The sequence below is a fragment of the Schistocerca americana genome, chromosome 4, assembly GCF_021461395.2.
Source record: "Schistocerca americana isolate TAMUIC-IGC-003095 chromosome 4, iqSchAmer2.1, whole genome shotgun sequence".
NCBI lineage: Eukaryota > Metazoa > Arthropoda > Insecta > Orthoptera > Acrididae > Schistocerca > Schistocerca americana.
Genome location: NC_060122.1, coordinates 764,981,412 through 764,995,818, shown reverse-complemented (window position 1 = coordinate 764,995,818; position 14,407 = coordinate 764,981,412). Strand labels below are relative to the sequence as shown.

Sequence of the window (14,407 nt, the reverse complement as noted above, 5' to 3'; positions counted from 1 at the left end):
ACGACTGAGGCAAACGAAGTTGTCAACGTCACGGGATGGAGGCGGTCATACTTCTTCCTGACCTCAGAATAAGAGAGACGATCCAAAGTTTTGAGTTCTTGAATCTTCTTCTCCTTCTGATACGTGGGGCAGTCTAAAGATCTAGGAGAGTGGATGCCAGGACAATTAACGCACCGAGGTGGTGGGGTGCATGTATGTTCCTCACGAAGAGGACGTCCACAATCGCCACAAAGGGGCTCAGCCTCACACCGTGACAACATGTGCCCAAAGCGCAAACACCAAAAGCAGCGCATAGGAGGCGGGACGTAAGGTCGCACGTTGCACTGGTAGCACATCACCTTTACCTTCTCCGGGAGAACGTCCCCCTCGAAGGTGAGGATACAGGCCCCGGTGTCAATGCGACGGTCTTTGGGGCCGCGCTGGACTCGCCGGATGATATGCACGCCTCGGCACTCCAGGTTGGCCCTGAGCTCCTCATCAGATTGCAGCAGGAGGTCCCGATGAAAAGTAACCCCCTGCGTCCTATTCAGTGCCAGATGCGGGACAATGGACAATGGGATGTCCCCTAGGCGGTCGCACGCCTGGAGCACTGCCAACTGTGTGGCGGAGGTGGTCTTTATAAGAACGGACCCCGAACGCATTTTACTGAGAGCCTTGATTTCCCCAAAGATGTCCTCGATGTGCTGAACAAAGAACATGGGCTTGGAGGTGGCGAACGTCCCCCCATCGGTCCGAGAACAGACCAAATAGCGCGGGAAGTACTTCACCCCAAGCCGGCGGGCCTGTCCTTCCTCCCAGGGAGTGGCCAAGGGGGAAAGGGCAGGAGAACCAGAACCAGAGACAGTACCTTTCTTTTTAAAAGACTCGGCCGCAGAGCGACCTGATACATGTTGATGTTTCATCTGCGAAACGTCCGCCCCGATACCACCCACTCCGACCAGGGGCTCTCGCCACGGGTGCCACCCAGCCTCAGCAAGGGCCACCTGGCAGGATGACCGTTGCCAGGAGTCCTGATGCCCCAAGGAGATGGGCATTTACTCCTTGGCCGACGTGGGGAGGGTGCAGCTCAGGTATCGGCAGTACTATCCCTGTGTTGTCAGGGGGGCTACAACCTAGAGGGTACATGACGACCCCACCACAACGGGCTGGCTACCGTGCTGGATTTCGGGTGCCATGGAAAGTCCATCATGATCGTAGGTGCAGATGGGGACGCACCATGGGCACTTGTACAACCCATCAGGCGTTTAGGCCCAATTTGAGGAATAGTGGGTATGGTTACAACGCTGTTACAATGCTGAGTGCCAAGGTCTTAGTGCACGGAGGACCAGTGATACACCACGTAAGGCGTCCTTCCCCAAAAGGCTCGTACTTCTGTAGAATTTTGAAAAATGGAGGTCAAACCCCAAGGGGGGCCATCACATGGAAGGCCGAAGCGGTTGAAACTCCTTTTAGTCGCCTCTTACGACAGGCAGGAATACCTCGGGCCTATTCTTACCCCGGACCCGCAGGGGGATCGATCTATTGTGTTATCGTGTTATTTGTAATAAAAAATTTAGTATGGACAGTGTTGGATACAACTATGAGGGTATATTAAGTGTCTCTGCTAACTAAATTATCAACGGTACAAACGTTGAGGGAATCTTTGATAACACTGTCCATGAAAGAGGGTGCAGTAGCGAGATATGGATAGTTCAGTGCCTGTGCTACATTTTGTATTCAAACAGCAGTTGTTAGCAGAATGTATCCAGATATGTTTGGTGCCGCACACCACAATTAGTGCCCTCAGGACTTCCACCTACAGTCAACAAGCATAAGCATTGCCAACATTTACTACACTGAGAAAACATTAAACAACACAACATATTAAATGTTTGATGACGATAATACGGTGATGTTGGATATGGGGAAGGGACATGGTCATCAGCTGCCTTGGAAACACCATCATGGCATTTATTTGGTGAAGATGGGGAGGGGGGAAGGAAGGCAAAGGAGAACGGGGGATGGGGAGCAGCAAGGCTGTCTCCACAGGTGGAGTTGCTTATTATGCACGAAACTCCACCTCACAATTATGAAAAAGCTGCCACCACGATATATCAAATTATTACTATGAAAACCGATTAATAAAACTGTTGAACTGTCTGGATAAGCTATTAAACCAGAAGTGTGTTACGTGAAGTTGGTGGATAGTTGCCCTAACGTCAGCACATAAAATACATGTAGCCAAAACATGCTGAACTGAAAACGGCACGTCACAAACGTCACAGAGAGATGGATGCTCCCACTGGAGGAGGAAGTCACATATTACTGGCAAGATTCTATGCACAGTCTGGTAAGCAGCACTTCCTTCCAGCGGTGTGGTTGGCATGAAGTTCCCCATGCATGCATGCATGGTTGATTTGGGTGACTGCAGTTTGTTTGTTGTTCATCACTTCAAACAATTTTGTTTCACACTGATGTTCAATTCACCTATTGGACAATGAGATGACTGCATGCAAGACGATGGCCCATCAGCTCTCACCACCATCTCTACACATTTCTTTGGCTGTTTTACTGACTGTCGCACTTCCCTGTAACTTGATGTTTTCAGGTATTCAGCAAAAGACCACCTCCTTGCCTTGGTGTTGAATCTGCTGTAAGGTGTCCTGGATGATCTGAATCAACTGGTCTACTGGGTACATGCGGTGGACTGCTTGTACCACACTGAGCGAGTCAGGGCAGACAAGAAACTTCAAACTGTGTTACCTTTGAATCCACTCCAGTGTCCTCATAATGCCATATAGCTCTACATCATAATTTGTAACGTGTTCTGGAAGGGATACTTGGAAAACCCTATGAGGGAAAACAGCTGAGCAACGAAGTGCATTCCTTTGCTAGAAGCCACCCATGTATGGAACAATAAAACTGTGGTATGTACCTAAAATTGAAGAAAACCGATCGGTAAACATGAAATCTGCAGTACAAGTTCTTTCTGCTGCATCAAGGTTAGGTCACTTAGAGCCACTGTAGATGCCCAAGGTGGAAATTCTAAAGACTGATATATTCAGATCCACGAGTAACCAACCAGCTTCGCCCACTTGAAGCCGATTCCTGAACAGCAGCTCAAAGCACCAAATGCTAATAACGGGCAATTCCGAAATTTTTAGTAGCTGTTGAGCCAAAAGGAGGGGCACCGATGAATTCTGAGTGGAGGTTCACCAGTCTCTGCTCACAGGCCCAGAATTGAGTTGGTCTAGTATGATCCAAATGCTCTCATGGTGGACAGCTTCTAACATCTTAAGATAGGAGGTATGTGTTGGCCCAAAAACAGAAATCTTGCTGCCATACTTTAATTATGATTTGAGAAATGTTTCTAAAACTGCAGGGAGCGGGACCTGTCAACTATTCACACCTCTCTGTTGATGCATTTCAAAATATTCAATGATTTTATGCTCTTCGTTTGCATGTCTTTCAGGTGCACAAGCCACATTAATTTCGTGTCAAATCAGAGGTTCTTAATACTTCCTCAAATCCCTCATCTCAAATGACCAAACTGACCTATAAAATATCTGTAAAAGGCCAAAGTGTGACACTCATACACTCACTCAGTTATTGTCAAAGAAGGTGAGACAAAAAGGACTTTACAACTTTGGAATGATGCAGAAATTTATTGAAAGAACTTACATAATCAGTAGATCTGTCACTGTGTAGTAACTGACCTCAAGTTTGATTCACTTAGAGCACCATTACTCCATTCTGCAACCTGGAGTGCCAGAGTAGTGCACTGTTAAAATGACTACTTTCACTGGTGCAGAGCATGCTCGCTGTGCTTTTGATTTCATGAAATGAACTCTGCAACAACTGTTCAGCGTAAATTGCGCTAAACAATCTCTAAGCATGCCTTCAATTTACTCTTGGCACACGAACTTTGCTGAGACGAGTTGTTCACTCAGACATGATAAATCACCAGGTCATCCACATGTTGACGATTATGTCGAATAGGTTAGGTAAAGCTTTACCCACAGTCCACAAAAATAAACACGACATGCGTCTCGCAAGACCAGCATTCCACAAAAGATGTTTGGTGGGTACTGCCTAGACATTTACGTACTTGAAACCATACAGATTCAAAATGGCACAGAATATCTGTGATGCAAATTAGTTTGCTTGTGGGGATTTCAGTGTGGACATGTTACATCGGATAGAGGCTGAAGAGACATTCCTGAACACAATAATCTTCAGCAATAAGTCAACATTTCATATCAGTGGCATGATGAACAGCCACAACTGCATAGAATGGGGCAGCGAAAATCCAGATGCAATCCTGGAACACATTCGTAGCAGCCCCAGAGTTAATGTGTTTTGTGCCCTTAGCAAATTGAAAGTGTACAGTCCTTTCTTCTTCATGGTGAAAAGTGTCATTGTTATTGTGTACCTAGACATCTTTGAAAACTCTTTAATTCCACAGATCAATGAAAGTGACTGAGATGGGATGGTTTATTACCAGCAAAAAGGTGACCACCTCATTTCCTCATGGAAGTTCGAGGTTTCCTCGATAATTGCTTCTCAGGCTATGACGGACTAATTGCATGGCCAGCACACTCCCCAGATTTGATACCACTGCATTTCTTTCTCTGGGGTTTCATTAAAGACCATGTGTATGCTCCTCCCCTACCAAACAACTTAGTAAACATGTAAAATCGAATCTACCCTGCCGTTGCACAAATTATGCCGAATTTGCTGCTACAAGTGTGGGAAGAAAGTGAATACCGGTGGGATGTTTGCGGCATCACAAATGGTAGTGACATGGAACCAAAATGACACTTGGCATTTTTATGTGCAACTTTAGGTTGTTTGCTACAAAATGTCACACCTACCAATTCTGTATGTTTTCTCCATAAATTTATATGTCATTCCAGAGGTATAAAGTCCGTTTTGAGTCACCCTGTACTTCCTATCTGCTTATATTCTTCTACAGAAATCATATATTTAACAAACTAAAAATGTACTGCACTATGTAGCACTTATGTTTTCCTTAAAAATTAGACACACTAATGTTCTACTAATGTTATAAGTAAAATTTCACCTGGAAAGTCTTCTATAACCTAACACAAATGTTTCTTGTGAGACTTTCTTATATAAACAACACAACCACAGGCTTAACCATATTCTGTAGCCTACTTACAAGTATTCCCAATAATGACTGAGTAAACACAAAAATCCAGTTGGGTCATTCCACATCAAATCATCCAGAAATTTAAGGAAATGACACCCATCGTCACGCAAATCCTTGAAATTTTGGATAGTGAAGTTTACGTAGACGTATTCACATTTCCAAAATGTAAATCTTGCAGGTCAATTACTTTTTCTCTTCTGATAAAAAGAAGTTGTATAGATTCAGGAATTCAGGCTTTCATACACAAGCTCCTTTATAATTTAAAAATGCAATAATTCCTACATTTTTTGCAATGTAAGCCTGAAAATTTTTTTTAGTTAAAGAGGAAGGTTTATATTTTTATAGTCATGCTTCTTGTAGTGAATATCCATCATCTACATCTCAGAAAAAACTGTAAATAACTTCTTTTAAACAAAATCCATGCATGGACATTATGATTTATTTAAGGTATCCCCCCCCCCCTCATAGATATCTTTGAAAAATTTACAATATTATTATAAACAGCCTATTCCATTATGTCACACAAAAAGAATCAGTTTGTAGAAATAATGCTAAGTGTGAAAAATAACATTATTATAAAAGAAATATTGAAGTTGCTAATTCATGACTGTTTTATTGCCACTACATGTATTATATCATCCAGTTTCTTTGTTTTGAGTCATGTGTTCACTGAGCATGCAGTTCTCCGCTCTTGTACCGAGTTGTACCCAGAGTCAATTACTGGTTAAAAATTCAATTGTTGCAGTTTTTAACTATTCATTCCAAAACAAATGTAAGTCCCCTAATGTTACAATGATAATGTGAAATACTTTTGTAATGAAACAACGGGATAGAATGATTTTTTCATTATTTAATTATTTTTTAGTTTACACCAATCATCTTTTGAATTATTTATGACAAATATTGGTTTTATGACTGAAGCAGTATGGAAAGAACAAGTAGGCAGTGTTTTCTTGGACAGTATCTGCAAGATATATGTGATAACCTGACTTGTGTGAATGAAACGACCAGTGAAGAACAAAAACTTTTATTATGGTGAAGTGACAGTCATTCATAAAGTGATTTAATTGTTTTGTGTGTGTTAAACACAAAGATAGGCACCTCTCTCTACATAAGAAAATTTGCTGTGATTCCTTCAAGCCCCATAAACAATCTGTTTCTTCGGGATTGCGTGAAATTAACTTAGAAAAGGCAAAGACCTTCAAAATTAGAGACTTTAGCATTATTCCTGGGGAGAAAATGTGTCCAACCTGTATCAAACTTATTAATGAGAACAATCAAGTGACGACTCATCACCAGACTATATAAATGAAGGTACAGACTCCTGAAAAATCTGTGCTCAATACTAGCTTAACTAGCTTAGGAGTATCTCCTGCAAAGCTGCATTCAGTTGCTTGGCATAGTCTGTATGCAGCAGCCAAATGAAAATTGGAATCAGGAGCTGGGGCTCTGAAAACTAAAATTTCACATACTTATCAAGTTGAGCTGGCTGCTGATGCAAGCACTATCCCTGAAAGTGATTTAACAGAACTGGAAGAAAAGGCAAAACATCATGATGAACTCGTGGACAAAATCAAACCGAAAATTGAATATGCAAATAATCGCGAAAAAATTCAGTTACTTACTCTTGTTCCACCAACTTGGTCTTGACAGAAAGTCAGTTACGAATTTCAGGTTTCTGAATATTTGGTATGACAAGCAAGAGCTCTTTTAATGGAGAAGGGTATTTTATTGATGTCTGAGGAGAAAAGAGGAAAGACATTGCCACATGATACAGTGTAAAAAGTAAAGAGTTTTTATTTGGATGATGACAACACAAGAATAATGCCTGGGAAAAAAGACAAAGTGAGCACCAGCAAAAATACCTATGAACAAAAGCATCTTGTTTTAAGTAATTTAACTGAACTGTATTCTCTCTCTAAAAATAAGTATTCTGACGACAAAGTAGGATTCTCAAAATTTGCTTCTCTTAGACCAAAACAGCGGAAAGTTGCAGGATCATCAGGAACATATACGGTATGTCTGTGCTTTTGCCACCAAAACGTTATATTGCTTCTAAATTCCATTCCTATTAAAAAAACATACCAAGATCTAATTAAAATAATAACATGTGATATAAAAAACTGAGCCTGTATGCTTCATCTGTGTGAAAAATGCCCCACCAGTTGATTGCTTCAAACCCACTTCGAAAATGAAACAGAAGACTATGATCCTGATGAGATGGTTCAGTATGGTGAATGGGTAAGCGTTCAAATCACTTCTCTATCAGAATTCTGTGAGAAATTAATTAAGAAAACTGAAAAACTTACTCCATACTCTTATTTCTCAATCACAATTTGATTATCTGAAATGAAGAAGGAAACACTTGATGATCTGTGTTAATTTTAATGGACTTCAGTGAAAATCTTAATTTTGTTGTTCATGATAAAGTACAGGGCACCACTGGAAAAACAGCAGCTGCACTCTTCACACTGTCCATATATATTACAAATTGGAAAAAACAGTTACATGCAAAAAGTCTTTGTATTGTTTCTGATGATCTAGAACATGATGTTGCCTTGGTGTACCAGACTCAGAAGACTGTACTGAATTTTTTGAAGTGTGAATATCCAGAAATTCATCTTGCACATGTTGAATATTTCACTGATGGCTGTGCTGCACAATATAAAAACTAACAAGTTCAGAAATATTTGCTACCATGAACACAACTTAATCATAAAGTGCAGCTGGTCCTTTTTGCTACCAGCCATGGCAAATCTCCCTGTCATGGTATTGGTGGCACTGCTAAAAGATTCGTCACAAAAACAAGTTTACAAAGAGTTTATACAGATCAAATACTTACAGCTTCACAGGTATTTGAATTCTGTCGTGAGAACCTACAAGGCATTTCAGTTCCCTTTGTTTCAAAAGATGAAATGGTACAAGTCAGACATTATCTTTCTCAGTGTTTCACAAGTGCAAAAACAATCCTTGGAACACGATCTATGCATCACATTGTACCAATATCACAAACCAAAATTGGAGCAAAAAGGCTGAGCTGTTATACGGATTTTAGTATCGCGCATGATTTCTCAGGTGTACTTCCACCACTAATGCCAGAATGCACTGAGCAGCCCAAATGCTAGGCTGCATGTGCAGTGACTCTTCTTGATATTTGGGAATTGTTGAGAAGGTGAATTGTGAAGAAGGTGGTGTTACAGTAAGGTTCATGCATCCTTCTATTGACCTGATAATGATGTTTGTGATGTTTCTTTCTCTCATATTCTGTGTGAAGCTGATAACACCACAGTAACAGGCCGTACTTATTCCCTGAGCAAAGAGACCTCAAAGTTGGTGGAAGAAAAGTGGTTCTCATTTAAAAAAATTATTACCTAAGCATCAAAGTGTCTTGTCGCATGTGTAGTCCCGAATCAACTTGAATGCAGATTGCAGCACCAGCATTTTGTGCAGTGGTGACAATATTGGCTTTTGACAAAATACTATGTATTTGTACATTGAGTTAATTTGGTTATGGCAGAGGTAAAAAAGTGTTCATATGTCATGTAATGTACAAGTTGCCCTTTATTTCATAATGAGTAATTTTGTTTCATATATTGCAATTTTTGTTCAATTTGGATAAAAGTTTATTATTTGTAGATCATTTTAATTTTTTCAGTGTTTTCCAGAGGGGGGCAATTGTCCAAAATATTTTTCTTCCAGATTTAACAAGAAAATTAAATAAAATCAATTTACAAAAATTTAATTGGATAATTCTAACATGTTTTCAGAAACTACATGTCCAAAAGGATAGTCATGGAAAAAACTGTCAGCATACCATTTTTTGTTCAAAAACTGCATCCAATTTTCAAATTTTTACAGTTTGCTTTGAAGTAACACATTGCATCAAACCTGCAGCAATTGCTACCAACAGAATGTATATAAAGCAATAAAAATTGGCAAAAGTTCATGATATTAGATACAAAAGCAGTACACAAAATCTCTGTTCAAAACTAGATAATGGGTGTCATGGCCTGGATGACTTGACATGGAATGGCCCAACTGCAAAGTTGCCTCATGATCTTAAGGCATATGGAGGTGTCGGAAAAATTGTAGGGACACCCTGATTCAATGGCTAAGTCCTACCTTTCTTTCTCGTGTTCTCTCTGACTGAATCCCATCCACCTTCAGAAGGTGCTGCCAGTAATCGAGGCAGTGCATACAGTTCACCCAGGAATGAACAAAATCTTCCTATACGAACAACTGTGGTTTGGGCCTGCAATTGTATTTGAACATTAACTGAGGATGTTGATTTGACTACCTGACAAGGAACTTGGTACCATGGAATGAATTTCTTAGTTTTCCCTTTGGAACTTGAAGTTTAGTTAGCATTAACCACGGTCCCATGTGACACCTATGCAATGTGGCTTTTTTTAATGTGGGTGCTTTCCTCTTGTTCTAAAGCCTTTGTATTCACTTTTTTCATCTGATGCCAGATACTTTTTACAACCTTTTAGCAAAGTTCAGACAGATAATGTATCCTCACCCAGAGTAGGTTAACATAATTCAAAAGGTGAGAGCATTTTCCAACCAAAAATAACTTCATAGGGCTAAAGGCCTGTGTTTTTAGTGAATTTTTGAGTTGTGTATGCACACAACAAATTGCAGGAGGGTATCCCAATTATGGCTACTATTAATGTAATAACTTAGTATTTTACACACTGTCCTGTGAACACTCTCCATTCTGTCATTAGCTTGTGCACGCAGGGCACTAGTACATAGCGTCTTCACGCGTAATGGTCGACATAACTACTTCAATAGCTCTGACGAAGTTCATGCTCTGACGAAGTTCATGCCCCGGTCAGTTGTTATAGCATGCCAAATTTAGATAACCATTGGTTTGTCAAAGCTTGCAGAACTTTTTCTGCTTGTTGGTTTGGTATAGTGTTCAAGGCCAATTAATGTGACAAATTATTAATTATGGTCAGTAAAACAGTGTGCTCCCAATTTGTTTTCTGCTCTCAGTATCAGTTGTGGTATTGTATGTTTTGCATATGGCTCCATCAACTTTTCCACTTCGCTGATCCAAATTGCAGCCTCAATGCTAGAGGGCTCTGAATTTTTTTGCGCAACTAGGCAGTTCACGAGAAACAGCTTGCTGTAATCTAGTTTCTCACCACACAAAACAAGAGACGAATGAAAGCTGTGTACGATGACAATTTTATCAACATCAGTAATGTGTAACACTGGGTTGTCTGGGCTTTTAATGAAAGAAACAGTGGTGTTAATCTCAACACGTGTGACAGAGCTCAGAGTGGATGATCGCGATCACAGACAGCATCAGATGAGACTCATCAGAACTACGTTGAGGAACTTACCACAAAAAACTGCTGGATAACAAAAAGCACAGCTCCCATGTAAGTGTGGAATATCAAAATTGCACATATATGCCATCACTGCAGAACTGCGGTACAGGAAACCGTGTGCATGGCAAGTGCATCGAATGTTCAATCCTAACATGAAATAGAGAATAATGGGCATCTCTCGTCAATTTTTTTGCATTTTGAGTGTGAGGGCAACAGTTTTCTTAACAACGATCTGACAAGTGATGAATGTTTGGTTCACCATTTTGACCTTAAAAAGAAGTGAGCAACAATATAGTTCTTTTAGAAAGGATCGCCAATGCCAAAAAAGTTCAGGGCTATGCTATCAGCAAGCAAAGTCAAGTTCACAGTGTTCTGGGTTGTTCAAAGTTGGGTGCATTTGGAATTCACACCTAAATGCACCACCATAAACTTTGAAAGGTACTGAGACATCCTCAGAAAAGTGAAAGCATGAATTCAAAGAGTTCATCCACACACGAAGCACCCTCTCCTTCAGCAGCATGACAATGCCAGACTACACAAACCTCTGTGGCCATCAGTAATTGTTGCAATGAGGCAATGCAGTGCTCAAGTCCAGCTACAATGGAATCATAGGCTTGCCTCAATACTTCACCCCGTAAACAGGCTGGTACAACTATGCAGCGACCACATGATATTTGCTTGTTAAGCACTCCATCATCAGAGTTGAACTATGCTTGTTTTGCAGGCCATTGACAATAGGGAATGGCAGCATGAGCTCTGCACCACTCTTCCGTGCTTACTCCAGTGCATTCTATGGCACATACTTTGATACTTAACCTGTCTGCATTGCTATGAAGCCGGCCGGAGTGGCCGTGCGGTTCTAGGCGCTACAGTCAGGAGCCGAGCGACCGCTACGGTCGCAGGTTTGAATCCTGCCTCGGGCATGGATGTGTGTGATGTCCTTAGGTTAGTTAGGTTTAATTAGTTCTAAGTTATAGGCGACTGATGACCTCAGAAGTTAAGTCACATAGTGCCCAAGAGCCATTTGAACCATTGCTATGAAATTTTCTCGGATAATGCACTACCTCTAAATCAAATTCGTTTAGCTGTAAGGCCCAGGAGGTTAAAAGGCTCATTGGATCTTCTAGTTCCTAAAGCCACTTTAGTGCTGTGTGGTCCGTTCTGACAAAATGACCCCCCCCCCCCCCCATACAGATAGCACAGGAAATAGGTGGTGCCAAAAGCTAGCACTAGAATTTCTTTTTCTGTAGTTAAATAATTTCTTCCTGCTTTATTCATCTGTCTGGAGCATATGCTATAGTGTGTTCTACCCCATCCACCTCTGGTCTTAGGACATAGCCTAGAGTCTGACTGCTCCAGTCACACAAGTTAAACTATTTTCAATAATCAGGAAAAATAAGGACAGGATCAGTGATCAATAATAAAAGCTTCATCACGATCCCAAGTCCAGTGAGATTTTATTCCTTTTTGTTAGCAAATGTTTTAGGGGGTGTTGTTACCTCCGCAAATTTTGGAATGCATTTTCAACATAAATTGGCGATCCCAAGATATAGCGCACTACGTTTACCGTATTAGGCTTTGGAAAATCCTTTATGGCTTGCACAAGTTGTGGTTTGGTATGCACCCTATCCTGACCAATAATGTGGTTTAAAAAGTGTACCTACTGCAATGTGAAGTGACAATTTTTTGAGAGTCAGTCCTTCTGCATGCAACCATTCAAATACTTCTTTCAGACCCACTGTGTGCTCCTGTTTGTCCTTGGAGAATACTACTATGTCGTTTACGTACAGCGAGCATTGCTTTGGTTTCAGGCACTGCAGCATCGTGTCTAACAAGTGTTGGAAAGCCACCAATGCATTTTTTAAACTGAAAGGTATCCAATATTACTGAAAGCGACCAAGTGGGACCAACACCACTGTTTTAGGCTGATCTTCCACTGCTATTTCCAATTGGTGACACCTGCTATGCAAACCAAAGGTCTACTGTGTCTGTGATACTGAGCATGAGGTAGGTGTCAAACTGTTCATTGGTTTAGAAATCTTTAATCACAATAGAACCTACAAGCACTTTTCCCATCTGAGGGCTTCTTTGACAAAATTATTATCAGTGCTGAGCAGGACAGTACTTTCTTCTATAGTTCCATCCCAAAGTTGTTGATCATCACACATTGTAAATAATGTGGCACTATGTATGGTTTTTTGTGCACACGTGGCTTGTTCCCAGTGGAAATTCTGTGCTGCAGCAGAGGTGTAGGTGGCAATGGTCCAGTTGGTTTATATAACCCCACATACTTCTCCAATAACTTTTCTCCATATCTACGCTATCACTCCCTTTCAGACGCAACACCTTTCCTCTTAGTGAAATTAAATCACCAGCCTGTCCTGGCCTCTGGTACTGTACCTGTAATTGTCTCATAAATTTTAATCCTTTCACAGTTTTTCTGCCAATAACATTGTGATGCTTCAACACCTGATTGGAGTCCAGAACCATCAGAATGAATGAGATTCACCGCTGTCCAATGTTGCCACTAAAAGGGGCAAAACTGCAGATTTTAATGTTGAAAACTATGAAAATAGGTTGTCTGTGCTGTGAAACAAATTCCCGTTATGTGTAACCAAACGGACAATGAATCTATTGCAAAATCTGCAGGACAAGAACAATACGGATTTACGTCACAGATAACGTGCTTTTTCCCACTTCACCTAATGACAGATACCTCAACATAACTAGTATATCCAGAAGCGAACAGACAAAGTGATGTGCATATTTCCTTTTTCCATTTTTACACACTTTTTTGTGTGTCCACTACGGACGATAACAATTTCTTTACTAGTGAAAACACGCCATTAACAGATGCAAAATATGTTTATTTTTTTCATACTTACAACATTAAGACGAAAGAATTTATTTTTCAATTCGTTCACATTGTGATTACAATTATGGGCAAACTGATAGGAAACAATGTCATAACACATTAAACAATACGTGCCAAAAACACGGTACGAAATTTTAGCTCTATTTTCGTTATAAGGCTAGCTCTAGTAATTGATACTGTAACAGTGAAGTAACCTCTAAAGTATCAAAATTACAACGAAAACTGAACTTACTTTCGGAACGCCGAAAGAAACCTTCCTGCCTTTCGCGCAGGAACAAAACACCTTCTTTGTCAAATTTCTGTGAAGGCTGCGTGGCTAATGTTGTCAGCTCCTGTTTGTTGAAACGCATAGCGATGACTGTGAGCCTGAGAAATGCACAAAATAGTCCACCGAACTGTGTGCCACCAAGCGCAATTCCAATACATTAATGGAAACCAATTTTTTTAAGCAGCCCTATGATACCTTCAATGAAAGGTGAGAGCGGGTCATGGGATCTTCTGCCAAAAATCAGAAAAACTGCAATAGTGGGTTGGTGATCACACATCTATCACAAATAACGCGTGCACATAACTACTGCTAATACGCCATTATAAGTTGAAACAGACCACTCTGTCAGCTGGGCAAGAAGCGCGAAATTTAAAAATTAGATGTCAGATTTATGTGAGCCTTTTCATAACAACTACGTAATTTTATTTTTTTATGTAGAGCGTCTGAAACACGCTTCATGCGCTATTGACCAAGAAATATGTCTGTTGATAGGGCCGCATTGGAAATTTGGTCGCGATTTAAGTACATGCCGAGATTACAACAATTTTAAACTATTTACTACTACAAAAGTAATTCGCAATTCCATGTATGTTAACTGTGTGACGGATCTATTTCCACAGACATAAATACTTGACGGCTAAAGTTTTATGGTAACAAAGGTCAACATATTGTTGATAGTAACTTTTCGTTGTATTTTAGTGTGATTAATTTTTCTTCGGTTAATTTCGAATCAAAGAACAGATGACCAATTTTGACAAATAATGCGTCAT

At 40.5% G+C, this 14,407-nt stretch overlaps 1 protein-coding gene across 5 annotated transcripts in view; it reads right to left on the bottom strand.

Annotated features, from left to right (window-relative positions):
* The window catches only part of LOC124613896 (inositol polyphosphate-4-phosphatase type I A), a 261,219-nt gene extending 247,179 nt beyond the window's left edge, over positions 1-14,040 (bottom strand). For 2 of the 5 annotated variants that reach the window (XM_047142639.1, XM_047142641.1), the window contains exons 1-2: positions 13,833-14,040; positions 13,602-13,735 (exon numbers count right to left, since the gene is read on the bottom strand). In XM_047142639.1, the coding sequence (XP_046998595.1) occupies positions 13,602-13,719 (118 nt within the window). In that variant the 5' untranslated portion in view covers positions 13,720-13,735; positions 13,833-14,040. Of the gene's footprint in view, positions 1-13,601; positions 13,736-13,832 lie in introns of those variants that run through there. The other 3 variants (XM_047142642.1, XM_047142644.1, XM_047142643.1) reach the window with 3 other exon arrangements.
* Between the last annotated feature and the right edge of the window lie 367 nt (positions 14,041-14,407).